General features: G+C 46.6%; 1 protein-coding gene and 1 pseudogene across 1 annotated transcript in view; both read left to right on the top strand.

The window, feature by feature from the left end:
* Nucleotides 1-12,750, top strand: part of GRB2 (growth factor receptor bound protein 2) — a 68,936-nt gene extending 56,186 nt beyond the window's left edge. The window contains exons 3-6 of the mRNA XM_059907451.1: nt 2,249-2,346; nt 8,401-8,523; nt 11,283-11,451; nt 12,210-12,750. Coding sequence (XP_059763434.1) covers nt 2,249-2,346; nt 8,401-8,523; nt 11,283-11,451; nt 12,210-12,395 — 576 coding nt within the window. The 3' untranslated portion in view covers nt 12,396-12,750. The remainder of the gene's footprint in view (nt 1-2,248; nt 2,347-8,400; nt 8,524-11,282; nt 11,452-12,209) is intronic.
* An 8,169-nt stretch (nt 12,751-20,919) lies between these two features.
* On the top strand, nt 20,920-21,233 carry LOC132355668 (ATP synthase subunit g, mitochondrial-like; annotated as a pseudogene).
* Nucleotides 21,234-23,386: the final 2,153 nt, after the last annotated feature.

Below are 23,386 nucleotides of genomic sequence, written 5' to 3'. Positions count from 1 at the left end.
CACAACTACTGAAGCCTGCGCACCTAGAGCCCGTGCTCCGCAACGAGAAGCCACCGCAGTGAGAAGCCTGCGCACCGCAACGAAGAGTTAGCCCCCGCTTACCACAACTAGAGAAAGCCTGCTCACAGCAACGAAGACCCAATGCAGCCAAAAATAAATAAGATAAATTTTTTAAAAAAGAAGAAGAACATGCGGTTGGTTCTAAGAACTCCTGGCATGTAGAACCTTTTCTGCAAGGTTATTGGTCACAAATTAAAACTGGCCTTTTCCAAGTGATTACCTTATTCTGTTTTCATGTCCAAATGGGCCATAATGCTTTATAAGATAATTACTAGACCACATTTTTCTTCCAGCCCTTCTTTTTGGTAGACAACAAAATCCTGGCCTAAAGCTCCTTTGCTCTTGTGCTGTTGAATCTTCTGTGATGCTGGTGGGTTCACCTTGGTGCTTAGGGACGGACGTTGATGTCATTGTGGCAGGGAGTGCCTTAAGAGCCCTGTCCCTCTCAGACCTTCGTCCTTGGTGTGCGGGTGTGCTTTATAATTGTCTAGCAACAGAGTAACTTTTCTGGCCACAGTACAGTTTTTGAAATGCAGATTTTAAAATTATAAGTGTATTTTACATATATTAGTTTATATCATTGCAGTATTTAATAAATTAAAAAAAATTTTTAAGGGAAAATGGATGAAAAGAAAAAAGTTTTCATCACTGAGGCTGATGGGATTTAGCAGTAGCTTGTTACCTTATCTTGTGCACGTGTAAACTCAGTGACTGGCACTGAGGGCCCGAGGTTAGCCAGCATCACAAGTAGGCACCAGCTTTGTAAAACTCCTCAGGGCATAGCCGCTTTTCAGAAGTGAATTCACTGGGAGGCATCGTTAGTGCAGCTTAGCTATTTGTTGGTATCTATCAGTCTTATCTACCCTTTCCAAAGTTGTATCTCACTTTGAAATGTCAATACATACACATCAAGCAGACCACGTTCTAATTTGGCAGTGAGTACAGCATTTTTCAGCATCATGAGTAAATAATTTGGTAAAGAATTTTACCAACTTCCTTTTAGAATTTTGCTCTGGAGTATAGATTTACCACCACTGTACTAGTCCATCAACATTTTCCTGTGTTCGCCATTTTGGAGTTGGGCTCTCATTTCTATTTTCTCTTTTAAGTTACTTTTTTAAATGTCCTATGCCCTTTGCCTTTTGTTAGAAATCTGGAATTCAAAGAGTGGCTCTTATACTATGCCTAGATCTATTCTGCCCACCCCCCCCACTTTTTTTTTGGCCGCACCATGTGGCATGCGGGATCTTAGCTCCCTGACCGGGGATCGAACCCATGCCCCCCCTGCAGTGGAAGTGTGGAGTCCTAACCACTGGACCGCCAGGGAAGTCCTTATTTTGCTCCCTTTAATACTCTGCAGATGATAGTATCTTGGCCTAGCCTATCCATACAAGTCAGTATTGGAGAGCACACTTGTTTGAGTTCTGAAAATCTTCATGGGATTCATTAGCCTGTAACCTTGGGTAGGCTGTTTTCACTTTGCAGAATGCAGTGGCTCAGTTGTGTGGTCTCTGGGGCTCCCCCTGAATGGGGCCCATTGGTGTGCTTCCAGCATTCTCTAACTCGGACACATCGTGGCCCTTGAGGGTAAGAGAAGTAAGTGGGACTTACTGTGCTTTTTCATTAAAATACGGTTTTCCCACACAAGGGCACACGGCTGTGCATGCAGGTAGCAGCGGGACGGTGGCTGACCCATACTTGGGATAACCTAGAGACAGTATGAGGAAATCCCAAGATTGGATCTCTGTGATTCTGGAAATTGGCTTGAAGATCCCTGGAGAGGTCTTCAGGCTCTCTCTGTTGCTGCCCAGTTGTTGTGCGGTTATACCTACTCTCTCCCTTTATTCTCCAGTGTCAGTGTTTGCTGTTTTCCAGAAATCTCCTCACAGACACTCATCTTTTTATTTTTCCCTCCCTCTGCTTTTCTACTGAGGTTTTAATGCTAGGTGTTTGGGAACCTGAATTCTCATTTCCAGACACAATTCCTTTTTCTTTTTAAGTATCAGAGTTGACATAATGCTGGTTGTTTTGAAAATTACAAGAAGTTTTGCATCCATGTAACTGATAATACTCCAAATAACACCTTTTACAAACAAACCTAAAAGGCAACATAATCGTCTTCATGGCTACCCACTTAAGAGTGAAAAGGAAATGATTGCTTTCTTTTCCTTGTTTTAATTCTTTTCAGGTTTTGAATGAAGAATGTGATCAGAACTGGTACAAGGCAGAGCTCAATGGGAAAGACGGCTTCATCCCCAAGAATTACATAGAAATGAAACCACATCCGTAAGTTGGGCTCTGCTGACCCTCCAGGGTCAGACCCGTCTGCTTGTTCAAACAATGTTTTTAAAATTGAGATCATTGGGATGGATGTCATACTTTCTATTCTGTCTTCTCAGGGAATTAACAAAGCACGTTGATTTTTCCATGTTAGTAAGAGTATATAATGAGAGCATAATAGTCAATAGTAGTGTATGTTTTAGATAACTGTCAGTGATCTTCAAATGATAAAACAACAGTTACGCAGGCCCATAATTCTTTTTCTGTGAAACCCTTTGTGCCAGATGTGTTTCATAATTCTGCATTTTTTGAGTTTTAGAAAGGGTATTTATCACGTGGTTTTGTATTGACATGTTTGATATTCCTTTGGGACCATATCTTAATAATCTTGGTATCACCAGAGCACAATACTTGGCATATAATTGGTTCTTGGTAAATGTACACTATAATCACTGCCCTACCCCTCCATCTTAGTGTTCCCACTTCAGAGAAAACAAAGTGCTCTCCTACTCCAGGCTGCTGAGAGCGGTGAGAAAAAAAATTTTTAATTCCAGAACCGTTTATTGTTGATATATGACATGGTGGGGTCCTGGGAGCCCTTACAGACCACTTTCCTCCCACCCTTACCCACCACCTCTTTTATTGTCTCTGCTCCTCCCTCAAAAGCAGTCATTTTCTTGTGAGTATGTCAGGGAGAACTGAAGCATTTAATGCTCAGACTAGAATGCCACTGAAACACGAAGAAATGGTAGATCCTCTGTATCTACTTGTTGTAACACAAAATGGTAAATAAGACTTTTAGATGACTGCCCCACCTCGAGTAGCAGCCCATTTGTCCCTCTCCCCCATTGTCACTGTTCTGATGTGTCCCTGTCATTTCTCTTCCCCCAAGTACTGGAGCAAAGATCTTAACCACATCTTATCTTACACAGCTTTTACGTCATCTTACGTAGAACTGAATGCCGTAGAGCTCAAAAGGGCCTTGACAACGGTCTAGTTCATTCCTCTTTGTGCTGCAAATTAGGAAAGCTTCCAGTATTTTTATTTCAAAACCACTAATTTATGAATTAATAAATTAAACTAATATAGTTCTCATTTTTTAAAATATTTTAATTTTATTGGCATACAGTTGATTTACAATATTGTGTTAGATTCTCTTCTCATATAGGTTATCACAGAATATTGAGTAGAGTTCCCTTGTTGGTTATCTTATATATGGCAGTGTGTGTATGTTTATCCCAAGCTCCTGATTTATGAATAGAGTTCTCATTATAAAAGATTCACAGTGTAGAAAACTATAGAGCAATGTGAGTTTCTCCCCATACATGTACCCCTTTTAGAGGTAACCACCACTAGCAACTAAACCTGAGCCAAATGCTACCTTATGAACTGAATCTGTTCTAAAATGATTTGCCTCTATAAAACAAAACAGGTGATTCAGGAGCTTCACCGTAAAACTGTCTGTTGGGTTCATGTTTTGGTCGCTAAACTCTTGCACAGTTCTCACTATGTGCAGAGACCGTGCTAGGTGCTGGGAAGTTAGGTTCTGTAGTTAAATTATGGTATAATAAAATGTCCATGTAGTTAATGGGAAGTTCTTTGAGAGAGCACATCCAGGAAGCCTGGAGAGAGATTGGGTTACCCTGCAGTTTGGTAATAGGAAGATACCTATGCAGAAGTTTCTATAATGAAGAATCTGTGAGGTCCTCAAGGAAACTTCTTATACTTCAAGAAGAACCAGGCACCTTATAATGGCTCACTAAATGTTTCATTGAATGATTTAAAAGGAGAAAACCAGTCTAACTGCAAAGTATATTTTTCTAGTTTTTGTTTGGAACTTGTACTGTCGTGTATCTTTGTAACTATGTGAGTTTGATCTCTCCCCCCGTCCCCTAAAAAAGATATTAGATTCCTTGAAGAATTTATGTCTTCTGCTTTCATACTCCCTTGTAACTTGTGCCTTGCCTCTGCACATAGTAGCTCAGTAAGTAGTTTTGAATTGATACTCAGATGCAAATTCTTGTACAAAGGCTGGGACCAATTTGTTCATGATAATAAAAGCCAGAAGTATTAAATCTTCAGAGGCGTACGTGGAAGAGATTTGTGGCCCCTGGTCAGTGGATTGATAATGTCCCTCATTTGAGGTCCCTGTGATGTTAGATTGGCTGTTATTAACATACAGCCATGCCCAGGTTACTAAAATGCAGGCACAAGCAGTGATATCCAAGAAACTACGAAAGATGAGCATGAGATTATTACAGATTCCCGGGAAGTGTACTAAGCACAGTTTTGCATTCTTGTGGCCACTTAGTGTCCATATTTGCTTTGGGGGCTGTGTGGGCTTTTCGTGGACAGCATCACGAAGTACACCCCGTGGGGAGAAGCAGTTGGATAGTGGTTACTGGGAGTCACATAGTGCATCCTACCTCGGTCCACACAAGCCAAAAATTTGTGCACATCTATTCCTACAATCCGTCCTCAAAATAGATCAAGGATTGGCTAAACCTTTTCTGTAAAGGGCCTGATAATAAATATTTTAAGCCTTGTGGGCCATGTGCAGTCTCTGTCATGTCACATATACTTCTTCGGTTGAATTTTTTAAAACAATCCTTAAAAATTTTTTTAAATAGTCTTAGATTGTGGGTCACAGCAAAACTGGAAAGATTTAGGCTGAGGGCCATAGTTCGCTGACTTCAGCATTAGATCCAGTGATAACAAAATCAACTTAAGTTCCTTTTCATTTTTCCCTTTTTTTGGTGGGGGGGCTGCGTTGGGTCTTCGTTGCTGCGCGTGGGCTTCTCATTGCGGTGGCTTCTCTTGTTGAGGAGCACGGGCTCTAGGCAAGTGGGCTTCAGTAGCATGTGGGCTCAGTAGATGTGGTGCATGGGCTCGGTAGTTGCGGTGCATGGGCTCAGTAGTTGGGCGCTCGGGCTCAGTAGTTGTGGTGCACGGGCTTAGTTGCTCCGCAGCATGTGGGATCTTCCCAGACAAGGGATCGAACCTGTGGCCCTTGCATTGGCAGGCGGATTCTTAACCTCTGCGCCACCAGGGAAGTCCCCTTTTCATTTTCATATTTCCAGGCTGAAGGGGAATTCAGCAGAACATCAGACTGTAATTTTTATATTAAATAAAATGCCTGTAGCTCTAAATCCTTGTTTTTCTTCAGATTGTTTCAGGTGACGTCGGCATTTCAAATCTGACTGTTGGGAACATAGGAAAGGCCACCTTCCTTGGATAGTTGTAGTTACTGACCTGATTGATGGATTAGCTTTTTAGGAAGAGTCACTCTCATGCCTGCTCCTCTCTCCCCACTGTAAAGAACTTTGGAATAATAATTGATCAGGAAGCATCCAGGCCCCATGGTGGTGTTCTTCACAGACTCTAGCTGGAAGGCAGGCAGTATTCATCCATCCAAGCTCTGAAAAAGGAAACCATATTGCCAGAAAAGACCATCACCCTGTACCTGTGCAGTGGTGGGCCTCACAGGCCTGTTTCACGTTAACAGGGCTGCTCTGTGACTAGATGTCCATAAGTACAGGGTCAGTGTTGGTTTCATAGCTATGGGAGGAGTACCAGGCCCCTCCTTCCATCTCCCCAGCCTCCCTTACTTCCCTTTTTTAGTTTTTGTTAGGCAGCAAGAGGGAAGTTTAAAATGGAGTATGACCTAACATAGCATTTGAGCTGACAAATTAAACACAGACTACGAAATGGTTGTTGGCATTAGTGTTGCAGCATGAGTTGTATATACTGAGGGTGGATCCAAATATGTGCTTTTCACATTAAATGCATATGGATGGTTGCCTATGGGATGTAATAAAGACTTGAATTGGAAATAAGCTGCCTCCTCCCATTAGCTTTCTCCCTTGCTATTTGTATTGTAGTATAAACCCATCTTTTAAAAAATTTTAAGAAGTTTGACCATAGCCATGTAGTTACATGTAAATATCACCATTAAAAGAAGTTAATCAAAGTTATAAACAGTATAAAATGCTAAGGAAGTGTAGGATGGTGGTATTAAATGTTTTAACTGAGAGTGATAGCTGTTTCTCATAGTGTCATATCCCTTATGTTGTGGGACATCCTCTCTCTCGAGAGGGAGGAAGGGGGGGAGGGAGTGTGTGTAGTGAAAATGGGAGCAGGTACAAAAGAAGTCTTTATTTAATAAAATGGTCTCCAACTAATTTCCATTTTTCAGTCTGGGTGCTTATAACAGGGATGTTTTTTACGAAGTAAATCTTTGTAAAAATTCCAGTTAGAGGACTTTGCTTCACCACAGGTTTTTGTTTTTTTGGTTTTTTTCTAGTTGAAAATAAAAATGAGTTAATTTTAAGCTGAGAGCAAGAAAATACTGCCACCATATCTATATATTTGTGCACCGTAAGGGAAGGTCCACAAACATACACATCTAACTGCCAACAGTTGCTGCCTCTGGGGAGTTTGAGGGAAGAGTCTTGCTTTTTATTTTTACTTCACGTACAACTAAGCTATTTTAATTTATGTTCATTACTTATACCTTAAAAAAGGAAAATGCCTGCCTGGTAGGAAGATATGGGGGTGTCTAGGAGGAAAGGATGTGACTGTTGAGGAACTTCTCGCCACCTCTCGGCCAAATGGCTACTGAGTGCACGGGCACTGTAATGTAAACCAGAGAGCACAGATGAAAACAGCAAGTGCGCACGTGATCTCAACACTATGAGCTGTCCTTTCCTAGCGGGAGAGAGTTCTGTTGTGTTACTACATGATTTCTCCTGTGTGGCCTTACTTCCAGGCCCTGGAAGACTTGCCCTCGAGTTCTTTTTAGGCGCAGGAATATAGGCTGTACCAGCTCCTCAGCGGCTTGGCATTACGTTAGTTCAAATGAGAAAGATACAAGGCTGCAGACTTTAGGAATGTTTAAAGGTTACTAATGGCAACTTCTGAATGTATCCTTCCTAGCAGCTCCCTTCCTTCTGTTTGAATTTTAGTATAGTGTATTATTTCAGAGACATCTTGCAGTTGCTTATAAGTAAGATAGATGTATGTTAGATATATAACTTTAACGGACTCTTTGTATCTTTGTTATCCTAGTTTGCATATTTAATGCATGTTAGTTACCATGTATGGAGTCTGATGAAGCAAGTAGGTCTTTATTAGTTACAAGTGGCATCGTTGCTTTTTTTAAATAATAACACAGTAAAGACAGGTTTGCAGAGAGAACCTTGTTTTCACAGTCATCTATCCTAATTAGTTGTGCCTTTTCTGTGAGAAGTGAGGTGCCTGTGACTTGAAGCTGTTTCAGAGATTTCTCCTCCTCTTCCTCCTGGTCAGCCCCAGCCCCAGCTGCTCCTACCCTTTTCCATGAATTCACCCACTTTTTCTTGTGACCAAGGTCAATTAGCATTGGGAGCAGAAGAATCTGTAGGTTACTCCAAATGAAAAAGGGAATTTTGCAACTAGCTGCCTCTGCAGAGTAAAGCATGGCATTTCTAATGGTTCCTGAAAACCAGACTCTGAGCAGTGACAGCAGAGAGTGGCCTTGAGAGGAGTGCCAACCACAGCTACTAGCAGAGGCTGCTCCCTCACAGCCTGAACCTCTTCCCTTTGTGCTGTTACAAGAAGTGGCCCTGTCTCCAGCTTCTGGACCTTGCAGCTTTCCTACCCCCGTTTCTCTTCTTCCCACTGTAGCAAGGCTGCTGCCTTATCAGGTGGCTGCAGGAAGGGCCTGGGTCACCTTAAATGGTTCATCATGTGCTCAAATCGATAGGCCGGGGCTCTCCCTGCTGCCTTGCTGATGAGTCAGTTGGGGGCCCAGTGAGCTTTGGCCCAGGAGGCCCATTTTTAAGTGTCTTCCTCTATAGAAAGTGGCCCATGATTGTGTCTTTTGAGTCACTGGGGAATGAAGGAGACAGCTGAAGGGAGATGGTCCCCCTCTCAAGGCGTGATGGGGCATGTGGAGACAGGAGGGTAGAGAGGGAGGCCCTTCCTCCAGCGAGGAGTGTTCTGTTACTCACATTTCGGAGGCTGGATATCCCGTTTCTTTGTGGGGAAGCAGATGTTGACTGGCTTGCCTTCCTTCCTTAGGTGGTTTTTTGGCAAAATCCCCAGAGCCAAGGCAGAAGAAATGCTTAGCAAACAGCGGCACGATGGGGCCTTTCTTATCCGAGAGAGCGAGAGTGCTCCTGGGGATTTCTCCCTCTCTGTCAAGTAAGTATTTACTACTTTGATTGCCTGGAATCCTGTCTCCAGCTGATGGAAATTGTGAAGCCAGAGGCCAGGTGTCTGGGTACACATACCAAAGGTGGCAAACTGGGAGAGGTTTAGCCTAAACAGTATTTTATAAATCAGAAAAATTTACATTAAAATCCTAATTTCTGGCTCCTCTTAAAAATGACCTCTAGCAGCACTGGATTTAGATTCCCGTGTGAAAACCGTCTTTAGTTGCTGAGCAGCAGCTGAGCTTCAGAGAGCAAATACTTGCCAGTTTTCCCCAGTCCCCACCACTCTGCAGTGCTCTCCACACACACGGCTCTTCCCTCATCCGGGCACCCCTGCCCTCTGTGGGATTCCTACAGCTCTGTGACAGCAACTGATCACCAGGTCAGCTGCCTTGTGCACCTTGACTAGGTGTCTCGCTGAAATCTACCAGTGTCATACTAGGCCTCACACTGACCTAAAAGGTGACCACAGGGGTTTGGGGGTTTTTGCTTTCCCCAGTGGTAAATTTAAATGTGGAATGGAGCTGGTATGCAGGGAATGGGGAAGGCAGGGAGTTATACCACCTTGGGAATCATGGAGAATATAAATTGGAACTTTGAGGATCCTAAGCTAATCACTTCCCATCCGTGACGTAAGGATTTTGAATCAAATTGTCATTTTTCCATATGTGTTTTGACTCTCTCCATTTCTAGTTAATATATTATCACAGAAAACCCTCCCCTAGGAATCTTACAAATCACTTCATCGTTTATGTAACAAAGAGGTGACTAGGTTAAAAATTCAGATCACTTTAGTATACATTTAAAATGAAGGCTGTAAAACAATTTATTTGCCATTTACAAATGATACAAAGATTTTTCAGTTTCAAAAATCAGCTCAGTATCTTGTTGCATTTTAGGACCAAATGTGCAGTTAAAGTGTGGGTTTCTTTAATATAGATTTAAATTTAAAATTTTTGTGTTTCTTTTCTCAAGATGTGGGAGGTGGTTTCAGGTGACATTTGCAGTATCTTTCAGATATGTTTCCAGTATAGTTAGGTTTTAGTCCCAACATGAAAAAAATCAAACTGGATCTAATAGTTTTCCTCTTTTAACAATGGCTTTTTTTTTGAAACTTTCTTTTTTAGAGCAGGTTTAGGTTCACAGCAAAATTGAGTGGAAGGTACAGAGAGTTCCCGTGCACCCCTTACTCCCATATGCTTAGAAACAGTGGCTTTTTGATGTGCTTGATTAAACACCTGCAGATGAGGACCTGGTGGGCTGAGAGCACCTTGAGGTGGAAGAGTCCTTACGCTTCTCATTAACTTGTGTTTCCACCTCTGTTTTCCTTAACGTTTTGTACTGCCCTGAGTATAAATCGAACAGTGGAGGACAAGGAGTACAAGCAGTTAATCCTTGAATGATGGCCAAAAACCCCATGGCAGTTCGAGTTCGGTCATCTGATGACCGTGCGCTGGCTGCCCGCCCGCCCGTGCTCATGCGCTGGCTGTCGGGAACCTCCCAGACCATTCCGTTTTATCAAATAAAACCTTTAAAGAGTTCATGTATTTATTGCTTTAGAAGTAAAATTTGAAACAGATGTCATAACCACCTCTAACAACACAAGCACCTGCACCAAGGAGGTTCACGAGTGTGCAGTCTTGAGTTTCAAGGTGTTGAGTCTAATGGAAAAACTGCGGGAGCTAACAGCTCACCGTTAGGGACCCTGTGCCCCTTTCAGAAGCCACCTGCGTTGCACTGTGGGAGTGGGCTCCCATGGGCCCAGAAGTGCCATTTCAGTATGTCCTGCTTCCTCATAAAGCTTTCTTCCTCATCCACCGGTTTTCCCATGAAATAGTGCTGTTTCTAAGCACTTCGCACTTGTACTCAGTGGCTTCCTTTAAGCTCAGTGCTGCCACCTGCTGGGTTGGTTTTAAGAAGTATTTACGCTTTAATACCAACGACGGGAGGAGAGACTCTTAGTCGTTCATTTAACAGATCTTCATAGAGCGTCTTCTGAGGGCTGGGCGCTGGTGTGGACCTCGAGGACCCGGCAGAGAGCGGGACAGGCAGGGCCTTGTTTGAGCTGATGTTCTAGGCAGACAGCACGACGGTGGTGGGCCCTTCCCACTCAGCCAGGCTCATGCTGTGTTTCTGGGCCATTGTAAAGAGAGCATTTGCCTTTTTTACCAGGTGGTAGAGAAGCCTTTTATGGGGGGTAGCCTCTTATTTATTGTCCCAGCATGTTCTTTGCTTTTGAGATCCTTTCCCCATAAGTAGAACTAAAATCCCTGAGTAGAAAACATGACTTTAAACTCTTCCCAGTTACAGGAAAATTGTTGGAAGTTGTCCAATCCCTCCTTTCCTCACCTTATTTCCTATCTTATCTTTTGTAGTCTTCAAATGTCACACAAGGTTTCAGTTCTGTTTTTCATTTGGCACAGTGCAGGGCACATAGAGGCGTGTTCTTTAGGTTAGGATATTAGTTTTTATTTACAGATGTCTTCAGAATTAGACAGACTGACAGGGTTTCCCTGTCTGGCGAGGATTCTTCCTGTTGTCACTGGTAATTGTCATCCTAATGGAGGGTCTCAGGGTGCTCTCCAGCCAGGAAGTCAAGTTGTGCTACAGTCCTGGGCACCCAGCCTGTGAGGGGCATGGCCAGCACACAAGTTCTCCAGGACACCTCCTTGGTGGGCAGGTGGCCCCTGGGTAGCCGGGACAGAGCCCTCTGGCCTGTTCTCACGTGTATCCTCTACCCCTCCCCAGGTTTGGAAATGATGTACAGCACTTCAAGGTGCTCCGAGATGGGGCTGGAAAGTATTTCCTCTGGGTGGTCAAGTTCAATTCTTTGAATGAGCTGGTAGATTATCACAGATCTACATCCGTCTCCAGAAACCAGCAGATATTTCTCCGGGACATAGAGCAGGTGCCACAGGTAAGCCTCGTAAGAGACATTGGGATCATTCTTAGCAATTAAGAATAGCTCCTTAGGCAAGCAGGTGTTTTTTTAAAAGGTAACTTCTGGACCTTCTATGTTCATTATTAAGTCATGTTAAAGATTTGAAGTTTGAAACAAAAAATAGTTTTGCCTTTTCCAGAGGCTGCTTCTCTGAAGCATTGTGTTGCTAGTTACCTTGTGTCTCTTGGAAGAAGGTCTTTTTAACACACCCTCAAATACTCTTTGCCTGGAAGTAAACTTTGAGGAAAATCGTACTGTAAGGGAGTGAAGTCCACACTCATTCTTAAAATCCTTCTCACATGTAATGGTTAATACCACCTTATTTTATTCAAGCTTTTACCCTTCTGACTGTATGAAACCTTAAGGATTTTCTAAGTGATAAAGTGACAGGAACTAAACCATTTTCACATCTGGGATTGTAAACAAAACCCCACTGGCTGTTTCCGAAGTTCTTTCCCCTTGAAGCAGTACCTGCTGCTCTCTGCTTGATGCTGGGGTGCAGCCCGCCACCACGGTGGGGACACCCTAGTGGTTTTGAGCACTGGTGAAGACTGCACGACACCCACCTCGAGTAAACTGTAAGAACTGGTGGAGAGGGGAGGAGAAGTGAGGGGTTATTTCAGGAAATGTGAAAAGGCTGGCACACATCAGTTTCCCCATCACCGGTCCGCTTACGAGGGGCTGGCCACGATCAGGGATGCAATGTGTGTTTTCTCCCTGCCCCTCTTCTGCAGCAACCGACGTACGTCCAAGCCCTCTTTGACTTTGATCCCCAAGAGGATGGAGAGCTGGGATTCCGTCGGGGAGACTTTATCCACGTCATGGATAACTCAGACCCCAACTGGTGGAAAGGGGCTTGCCACGGGCAGACCGGCATGTTTCCACGCAATTACGTCACCCCCGTGAACCGGAACGTCTAAGAGTCAAGAGATTATTTAAAGAAGGCGAAAAATTTTAAACACGTACAAAAGAATTAAACCCATGAGCTGCCTCTATCAGCAGCCTGTGAGGGAGCTCAGAATACCCAGCTGGGTCACCTGGTGACCCTCTCACTTTGGTTGGAACTCTGGGGGGTGGGCGGGGGAGTTGGATATAACAATGCCAAAACTTACCTATAAATTAAGAAAAGAGTTTTTATTACAAATTTTCACCACTGCTCCTATTCCTCCTCCTTTGTCCTTTTTTTCATCCTGTTTCCTCTTCTGTCCATCAGTGCATGACATTTAATGCCACATATAGTCCTAGCTGATGCCAATAATAAAAGAAAAGAAACCACGTGGGCTGATATTTTCTCTATGCAAAATGTCTGTTTTAGTCGGGACGACAGAAAGAAGAACAGCCGCTTCTGTGTCCTGCGTTATATGCACACACACAGGAGCGGGCCGGGAGCGGGTGGCCCTTGCCCTTTAGCTTCTGCCAGAGGAGGGAGGGCAAGTGGGAACCTGCCTGCCAGCCCCCAGCCACCACCAGAATGTTGTGTCAGAGTTGGATGGGAGTGGGGGGGTGGTGCGCCCCTCAGGGCTTCCTGCGAGCCAGGCCCCAAACCTGTGTCTCTCTTCCACATTGGTTTCCCTTTCAGATGGTGTTCCTGAGCATGTTGTTTTTCTTAGTGCCTTCTGCCTTATTTCAAGGGTTGCTTATGAGTGGTGGTTTTTATTTGTTTTGTTTTAAAAATAAGTTAAAGACAGCCAATTTGTTTCCTACTCTGTGTAAATGTTTTTTCCCTCGGGGGAGGGGAGGACAGGGTAGGGAAGAGGAGACGAGTGAGATGAGGGTGTGGGCGTCCTGCCTGTGCACAGCCGGAGTCTTTAAGGTTCAGCTTTAATATTTGTAGCCCCTGGAGGTTAAGGGAGCCGGAGCCCCAGGGCACAGTGGGACCGGGTTACAGCCCTCCCCGCATCTGACTGGATCTGGCTGCAAGGGGGGCCAGGGTCCTTGACCTTGCGGTCTCAGGTGTTGTCTGTCCCCTCCGTAGCCCCAGACGCCCCCAGACACCAGTCTCTGGAGCCAGCAAGTTTCAAATGCAGGAAGGTTTAAACTGTATCAGGTTCTACTGTGTTCCTATACTGGGGTGGGGTGTGCGGGCAGGATGAGCGTTTTCCCTTCATTTTTCTTGCTCTGAAAGCTAGGGGTATCTGTTCAGGGCTTTCACCTTTTGTGTCCCCCACCTGAGCTGCCCAGGTGAGCTCCAGGCCGCATTCAGGAAGCAGCTGGGTGGTTTTTCACGTCTCCATTCACAGCGGGCTGTGTTCATAGCTGCTCCACCCGACCCCCTGAAAAGGAAGTGTATCCGTGACGCAGTGACAGTCGGAAGGAAGATTGGAACGATAGGAACGCTGAGTCCGTTGCAAAGCTCTTTCTGTCCGTCTCCCGTTGGCTTCTTGTCCCTTGCGGTGATGTGCCTGTGGTCATCCTCTCCCCACCCTTCCCACAACAAAAACGGGGCCACTGGGAGTTGCTGGCGGCCTTTGGCTTCTGAAGCGGTCGGTCGGCGTCTCCCCTGGACTCTGGTTATGGAGCCGGACTCGGCCTGCAGCGGCCGGGGGCCCAGGAGGCGCTGCCCTCCCAGACAGAGCGTCCGCCTCTCATCACCCCTGTCCACTGGCTTCTCCTCTCCTTGCTGATGATGCGAGGAATCTCTGGCATTCTGCACCTGGACCATTTGATTGTTTTATTTTGGAATTGGTGTATATCATGAAGCCTTGCAGAACTAAGTTTTGTGTGTATATATTTAAAAGAAAATCAGTGTTTAAATAAAAGGACCTGTGTACTTAATCCTTTAACTCTGCGGGTAGCATTTGGTAGGTAGTGATTAACTGTGAATAATAAACATACAATGAATTCTTCACTGTATCTTTTCTTTTTTTCCCCTCGCCTTAAGGTAAAAAACCTAAAGACTCTGTCAGGGAATCAGGACGCTTGTGTCCTTATTTCCAACTCACCTCGCTCCTTGGGGACCGTGTGGGTCTCACTGGGCCCCTGGAAGAGTGACGCCCACATCACTGCTGACCAGAACCCCTGTGAGCGTGTTCCCAGTGCAGAGTCCCACACGCCGGGCCCACCCTCAGGTTGCGTTGAGGGCACCAGCAGGAGCGCCTGGTGCTTCTGACAGAAGCCACGGGCCGCAGTTTGAAAACCGGTGTAGGCTCAGTGCTTCGCAAGGACTAAGCACGGCTGGCTTGGTCCTCGTCCCCTCCTCCCACCTAAATAGATAAAGGACAGACGGACAGAATAAGCCATGCTGAAGGAGTCTCAGTGTCCCGAGTCGTTACAGCAAACTCACTGGCCCAGCGGGCTGCTTCTGGGCCTGTCACTGGGCCCGTCACCACCCACAGCGCTGGCTACAGGAGGCCAAATAAGACTTGTTTAGAGAGAGAACAGAAAAGAAACCAAACCCAAGGAATTTCCACTTAACGTTCTTGATCCTGTTCTTACATAGGGCCTCAGCACGCTTCCTCGCTTGTGGCTGCCCTGCTTGGATGAGAGAGTCTCCACTTCTCCCCTTCTCTGCAGCGACCGCGAGAGAGAACTTGACCCAGCGCTGCCCTGCGGGAGGCCACTGGGCTCAGGGTCCACCCAGGCTGGCTGAGCAGAAGCCAGCAGAAGTTTCCAGAAGGGGCCGTTGAAGTGAAAACTTCAGGCAGTGACTGTCAGCCTCCTTGAGGCTTTTTGCCCTGTTTCGACTTACGGCCTCAGAATAGCCTCAGAATTAATGGGAAAATGGCTGCTTTTGCACCACCAGTTTGGTCACAAGTTCCTTGGTGGCTGTGTGCCCCTCCAGCCCTGGGTCTGTCATCTCTGGCGGGGGAGGGCGTCTGGGTGGGAGCGCCTTCGGGGAGACTGCACCGTGGGATGTAGTGGGGCAGCTCAGCTGCCTTGGACGACTGACAGCTCTGGTGGGTGAGTGGCCTTGCGGCCTGCTTCCTGGGCTCCTCTTCAGAGCAGCCCTCCGACATTCTTCATACTTGGTGACCCGGGAGATTGCAACAGAAGCTCGTCTTCAAGGATGACTGTGGAGGGGCGGTGGTGACAGCTCCGCCCCAGTGCTCTGAGGCAGTCTGCCACGCTGGGGCTGCCCAGGTGGCACATGGAAGGAGAAAGGGGATGGGCACAGTGGTCTGCCTTTCCTCGACACTTGTCCCCTTGACCTGCTTACAGTAGGTGACCTTCAAGTCAGAGCGTCTGGCTTTTCCAAAGTGCCTGGGTAACTAGGAACAGTGAGCAAGGAATTGTATTCATGCGTGCGGGAAGTAACTCCTAAGACACTGGATTTACATGTTATGCAAATTCTCCAGGTCGTATCTGAGAGACATAGAAAAATAGATCTGATCTGCTTTTCACAGAAGAGCAAGGAGAGGTGGCGTACTCGCGGAATGTGTGTTCCTTTGGAGACTTCTTACACTGGGGCTCAGGGGTTGTAGGCAAGTCCCGAGGCAGGGGCCAGACAAAGCAGGGCCATGTAGCCACGGAAGGAGCTGGAAGTGGGCAGCCCTGTTGGGAGAGTTGGGATTTGGTGTTTTGCTTTTTTTGTCAAGGATAGCTTTACTGAGATACAATTCACTATCATAAAGTCACCCATTTATGTATTTATTTGGCCACAACATGCAGCATGTGGGATCTTAGTTCCCAGACCGGGAATCGAACCTGTGCCCCCTGAGGTGGAAGCTCAGAGTCCTAACCACAGGACCGCCAGGGAAGTCCCACAAGTCACCCATTTAAAGTAGACCATTCAACGGTGTTTAATATTCACAGATTATGTGATCAATTTTAGAACTTTTTCATCACCCCAAAAAGAAACCACGTATCCATTATCAGTTACTTGCCATCTTCCTCCAGCCCCTCCCAGCGCCTGGCCACCACCAGTCTGCTTTCTGTCTCTATGGATGTGCCTTTTCTGGACTTTTTGCATAAACGAGATCATAAAATACGTGGCCTTTTGTGGCGGGCTGCTTTCACTCAGCATCATGTTTCCAAGGCTCATCCCTGGGGTGACACGTACCAGAACGTCATTCCTTCTTACAGCCGAATAGCACTCCCTGGTGTGGAGACACCCTGTCTTCTTTATCCATTCATACAGTGATGAGCATTGGGGTTGTTTCCACTCTTTGGCTGCCGTAAACGATGCTGCTGCAGACGCTCACGTGCAAGGTTTTATGAGGACACACCCTGGAGGGTTTGAAGCAGAGGAGCAGACACAGTCCTGTTCGGCTAGAAGAGTGGAGAAAGGGGGCCACGGAAGAGACCCCCCGGTGAGCAGTTGTCCTGCCGAGCGAGGGGGGCGGCAGGGGGAGCGAAGAGAAGCTGGTTGATCTGAGTCACATGTAGGAGGACCGGTTGGCAAGACATGGGGGTCAAGGAAGAGGAGGGGTAGAGATGACCCTTGGATCCTTCTTGAGCAGCAGGGGCCCTGAGGTTGCTGTTGACTGAGACAGGGAGCCCTGGAGGAGGGCGAGCTGGCTTGCGGTGGGGAGGGAGGGTGGACCAGTTGCCTTTGGTGTCTGTGGCAAACGTCTGGAGCAGCAGAACGTGTTCACCTGGCGCTCAGGAGACAAATCTGAGCAGGGGATCAGGGTTGTGGGTGTGGAGGTGGTCCTGAAGCCCCCGCCCTGGGTGAGCCCTCACCCACTCTCCGCGAAAGAGGGAAGAGGGCAGAATTCGGGGCCGGGCCCTGGGGACTGGACGAGGAAGAGGCCAGAGAGGCAGGGGGCAAACCAGGGCTGCACAGTGCGGGGGCAGCTGGGCGTCCAGGAAACGGCCCCTGTGGCCATACTCCCCCAGGCCACTCGACCTCCACCCTGTCTCTTTCCCTGCAGGTCCCGATTGTCCCCAGACCGCCCAGCACGTCTTCCCTCTTCTGCTGAGAGACCTTCCCCCGCTGCCAGGTTGTTGAGAGGACAAAGTGCATACTCCTGGCCCGTAGGTATGCTGCAAGGTCAGAGACAGAGTGAGCTTGGAGTCACGAGACCCAGGGCTTTATTCCAGGCTGCGTGGCCTTGGGCAAGGCCCTTAACCTCTGATCCCTTCATTCATCTGTTTTCAAACAAGCCCATGTTGGGACTTCCCTGGTGGCGCAGTGGTTAAGAATCCGCCCGCCAATGCAGGGGACACAGGTTCGATCCCTGGTCCGGGAAGATCCCACATGCCTTGGAGCAACTAAGCCCGTGTGCCACAACCACTGAGCCTGCGCTCTAGATCCCGCAAGCCACAACTACTGAGCCCGTGAGCCACAACTACTGAAGCCCGCATGCCTAGAGCCCGTGCTCTGCAACAAGAGAAGCCACCACAATGAGAAGCCTGCGCACCGCAACGAAGAGTAGCCCCCGCTCGCCGCAACTAGAGAAAAGCCCACGTGCAGCAATGAAGACCCAACGCAGCCAAAAATAATTAATTAATTTTTAAAAAAACAAGCCCATGTCACCGGGTTGGCCTGAGGATCCAGCGGGACTGCATCTGTAGATGTCTTACAAACTAGCGTGATGGGACCGGTACTGATTATGATCTTGGCATTCAAGGCCTTTTACAGTCTGAGCCTGGACCAATCCTCCAACGCTTTGGCCTCCAACCCTTCTGAGGGTCCCTGGCTTTCACCAGCATCCACCGTTCTCTCTGATCTGAGGCCAATCTGCTCAATTTCCTGACCCGCTCCCCGTGAACGCTGGTTCCACTGCAGTCTCCAAACCCCGAACACAGGACCACTCCTTGACCCGTCCTGTGAGCCCACCCTCCTGCCTCCATCAAGCCCGGTGCCCTGCTTCCATGACCCGCTTGCCGGTGGTGGTCAGTCTCATCTGCAGCCGGGAGCCGTGGGGCCACGCTGAGGACTCCAGACTCTGGGGTGGCCTTGGACGGGTCGCTTTGAGAGTTAGTAACCAGGTCGGTAACCTTAAACAAGTTACCTTTCTAAGCCTCCGGTCAAGAAACTTAGGTCAATAAGCCACCTGAGGATTGCACAGGATAATGTGGGTTAATCAGTGCTAGCTCCCACACCTGGTAATTCATTCGGAGTCCAGCCCACTCCTGGTCAGCCCTGTGCCCACCCGCGACTCTTGTTCTTGTTGAGGGCAAGGGAATTCATCCAATATTTTCATTTATTTAATTTAAATCTTTGATCCGTTTGAAGGCTGTCCTGGTGATCAGTAAGAGCTTGGATCATCTCTCTTTGTTTCCAGATGGCTGCCCAGTTGCTCAGATAGTATTTATTAAAAGATCCATTGTCAGGGACTTCCCTGGAGGTCCAACGGTTAAGACTCAGCGCCTCCACTGCAGTGGGCGTGGGTTTGATCCCTGTTCGGGAAATCCCGCATGCCACGCATGTGGTACAGCCAAACAAAAAAAAATTATCCATTGTCAGCTCTTAGATCTGAGAGGATGCATTTTGTACACTGACTTTCGGTATGGTGGGGTCCTGTTTCTCCGCTTTACGTCCATGGGCCCATGCTAGGCATCTGGGGGTGCTTCCTGAGACTTCACAGCAGGTTAGGACATCTGATGGGGCTATTCCTCCCCCATCGCTCTCCCTTCTCGACTTGTCCTGGCTCTTCTTGCTTGTTTATGTTTTCAACGTAAACTTTAGAATCAGCTTGTCTAGTTCCAGAAAAAAAAATGCCTCTGGGTGTTTTTATTTGGATCATGTTAGATTTATAAGCTACCTTCGGAAGAATTGGTATTTTTTTTAAATTAATTAATTTATTTATAAATTTTGGCTGCATTGGGTCTTCGTTTCCGCGTGCAGGCTTTCTCTAGTTGGGGCGAGCAGGGGCTGCTCCTCGTTGCGGTGCATGGGCTTCTCATTACGGTGGCTTCTCTTTTTGTGGAGCACGGGCTCTAGGCACGCGGGCTTCAGTAGTTGTGGCACGTGGGCTCAGTAGTTGTGGCTCGTGGGCTCTAGAGCGCAGGCTCAGTAGTTGTGGTGCACGGGCTTAGTTGCTCCGCGACATGTGGGATCTTCCCAGACCAGGGCTCGAACCTGTGTCCCCTGCATTGGCAGGCAGATTCTTAACCACTGAGCCACCAGGGAAGTCCCGAATTGGCATCTTTATGACATTGAGCCTTCCTATCCAAGACAACAAACAGTATGTCTCTCCATTCTCTCTGGGAATGTTTCAAAGTTTTCCTCCTGGAGGTTTTGCAAGTTTCTTGTCATGTTTATTCCAGGATATTTTATCTGTTTTGTTGATTTTTTTTTTTTTTTACTGTCGTTTTTATTTATGTTTAATTAATTAATTATTTACTGGCTGCACTGAGAGGCTTGCAGGACCTCAGTTCCCCGACAAGGGATTGAACTCAGGCCTCCACAGTGAAAGCGCTGAATCCTAACCACTAGGCCACCAGGGAAGTCCCGTCTCTTGTTGGTATTTTAAATCAGGCCATCTCTTCTATCTTATCATCTCACTGGTGTTTGTCTATAGATGGGAAGGTATAGATTTCTCTATGTAAATGTTGATCTCACTTCCCTACTGAATTATATTATTGGATTATTTGAAGTGGTTTGGCAGTTGATCTTACAGACAAAACTGTGTCTAAATCTTAACATTTAAACTCCTCGACCAGGCAAGCTCCAAGAAGGTTCTTCCACTGCTTCCAGGGCTCCCTGCAGTGGAACCAAGCAGACAAAATTAGTTTAATGAGCAAATACTGAGGCTAAGAGATGGAGGTGCTGTCTTAGATGAAATCCTTCACAACTCCTATAATGGAATCTGTTTAAATCTGTTCAAAAATCTTATTTGAACACAATTCAAAATATTTTGATCTGAATAAAGGATATAAGTCCTTTTACAAACACTTTCTGACCATGAAGTTTCTCTCTCAAACAATTTTGTAGCCTAAGAAAAGTAACCCATGGGGAGAGGTTACGTTTCTCAGAACAAAATGTCACACCTGTCAGGGTGGCTAGTAAAACAACAACAACAACAAAAAAAGGCAGGACTTCCCTGGTGGCGCAGTGGTTAAGAACCCGCCTGCCAATGCAGGGGACACGGGTTCGATCCCTGGCCCGGGAAGATCCCACATGCCGTGGAGCAACTAAGCCCGTACACCACAACTACTGAGCCTGTGCTCTAGAGCCCACGTGCCACAGCTACTGAACTCATGTGCCACAACTACTAAAGCCCGCGCACCTAGAGCCTGAGCTCTGCAGCAAGAGAAGCCACTGCAATGAGAAGCCCACACACCGCAACAAAGACCCAACCCAGCCACAAATAAATAAATTAAATACAAATAAATTTTAAAAAGAAAAACAGCTTAAAGAAGAAAAAAAGACAAAAAGCAACAAGTGTTGGTGAGGATGTGGAGAAAAGGGAACCTTTGTGCACTGTTGGTGGGAATATAAATTGGTGCAGCTGCTGTGGGAAACAGTACGTAGGTTCCTCAAGAAATTAAAAATAGCCTTCCTGGTGGTGACATTCAGCCAGCCAATCAGGGCGATGGACTTTCCGTCGTACAACCATGGCCCAGTTTGTCCGTAACCTCGCAGAGAAGGTCCCGGCACTGGTCAACGCTGCTGTGACTTTCTCAAAGCCTTGATTGGCCACATTTTGGCACTATGCCTAGGTTGAGCTGGTTCCTCCAACCTTGCTGGGTTCCCTACAGCTATTCAGAGCTTGAAAAAATATTGTCAATAGTGCTCAAACTGGTAGCTTCCAACAGCTCACAATTAAGGAAGCTCTGCTCAATGGTTTGGTGGCCACTGAGGTGTGTGGTGGTGGTTTTATGTTGGCAAGATCATAGCCAAGCGTGGCATCATTGGCTATGATGTTTGAAGACCAATCTTTAACATGTGATTATATCTGTTTTATTATTTGGGTGTTCTTGGACCATGTGTGAGCAGACTGGTATTTGAATAAAATGAGACAGTGTGTCAAAAAAACATTAAAAGTAGAACAACCCTATGATCCAGCCGTCCCACTTCAGGGTATTTATTCAAAATAACTGAAATCAGGATCTCGAAGAGATATTAACATTCCTATGTTTATTGCAGCACTATTCACAATAGCCAAGATGTACAAACAACCCAAATGTCCATCAACAGATGAATGGATAAAGAAGATAGGATACACAAACACACACAGGAAGACTGTTCAGCCTTAAAAAGAAGGAAATTCTGCAACATGCAACAACATGGATTAACATTGAGGACATTATGCTTTAGTGAAATAAGCCAGTTCCGGAAGGATGATTCCACTTATATGAGTTATCTAAAGTAGTCAAATGCATAGAATCAAAGAATGGAATGGTGGTCGCCAGGGGCTGGGGGAGGGGGAAATGAGGAGTTATTGATCAATAGGCGGAAGATTTCAGTTCAGCAAGATGAGTAAGTCCTAAAGGTCTGCTTAGTACATTTTATGTGTATAATGTATACATAAAAACTTCAGAGGGTAGCTCTCATGCTGTGTTCTTCTTTTTAATTTATTTTATTATTTTTTAAATTAATTAATTAATTTTTGGCTGTGTTGGGTCTTCGTTGCTGCGCACGGTATTTCTCTAGTTGCAGAGAATGGGGGCTACTCTTCATTATGGTGTGCAGGCTTCTCATTGCGGTGGCTTCTCTTGTTGCGGGCACAGGCTCTAGGCTGGTGGGCTTCAGTAGTTGTGGCACGCGGGCTCAGTAGTTGTGGCTTGCAGGCTCAGTAGTTGTGGCACACAGGCTTAGTTGCTCCGCAGCATGTGGGATCTTCCCGGACCAGGGCTCGAACCTGTGTCCCCTGCATTGGCAGGCGGATTCCCAACCACTGTGCCACCAGGGAAGTCCCCTCGTGCTGTGTTCTTACCACAATAAAATTTTAAAAATTAAAAAGATATAAAGAAAGCTCATTGGCTATAATAGCTGGTTCTGGAACCTCATGGAAGAAGGAAAGTGGGAAATAGCCATGTGAAGGAAAAAAAATATTCTTTGCAAAGCTCCGCAAGGATTCTAACGCATGAGGAGCCCTGCTCTGGCCCATCCTCCTCCTTTGATGGGACAGATGGGGGAACGGGTGCCCAGAAGCAGTAAGGAGGGTCTTGCCCAAGCCCTTAGAGCCTCACCTCTCTTGTGAACGGTCACCCTGTTTTCAGCTCTGGTGAGGACCAGACCAGCAAGGACCAGACCAGGGGTGCCTTCTTGCGCTCCATCTGCACCCCTCACCCTAAGACTTAAAAATGAGGAGGAAAATGGATATTTTAAGTTACTAATTGTTTTCCCTCCCAACCCTTGTTTCCTTTCCTGGCCTGATGAGCTGGTCTGAACAGAAGAAAAAGAGGGTTGAACATCCTCCCCCCCCCCCCTTCCACCTTGTGCTCTTAGACTCCCAAGGGAGCTGGAAGCAGTGGGAAGCGCTCTGAAGTCTGTCTCAGTCAGCTCGGGCTGCTGTAACAAAACACCACATCTTGGGGAGTCCAAGATCATGGTGCCAGTGGATTTGGTTCTTGGTGAAGACTCCCTTCCTGGCTTGAGATGGTGGCCCCCTCCTTGTGTCCTCACAAGGGGAGAGAGAAAGTGAGACAGAGACAGAGACAGAGAGTGCTCTGGTAATAGAGGTGCTAATCCACCATGAGGACCCCACCCTCATGACCTCATCTAAACCTGCTTACCGCCCAAAGGCCCCACCTCCTAATACTCTCACCTTGGGGGTTAGGGCTTCAACATATGAATTTGGGGGAACTCCAACATATGAATTTGGGGGGACTGCAACATATGAATTTGGGGGGACTGCAACATATGCATTTGTGGGGATGCCAACATATGAATTTGAGGGAACACCAACATTCAGTCCAGGACAAAGTTTGTAGTCCTAGCTCCACACCCTAGTAGTTGTGTAACTTTGGACAAATTACCCAACGCCTCTGAGCTTGTTTCCTTATCCATATGATGGCATACATTGTCTGCCTCCTAGGGTTTTGGGGAGAAGTGACTCATATATAAAATATCAAGCAC

This window comes from Balaenoptera ricei, chromosome 20, assembly GCF_028023285.1.
Source record: "Balaenoptera ricei isolate mBalRic1 chromosome 20, mBalRic1.hap2, whole genome shotgun sequence".
Classification (NCBI taxonomy): Eukaryota; Metazoa; Chordata; class Mammalia; order Artiodactyla; family Balaenopteridae; genus Balaenoptera; species Balaenoptera ricei.
The sequence above is the reverse complement of the archived record's forward strand: the minus strand, read 5'-3'. Positions and strand labels throughout refer to the sequence as shown.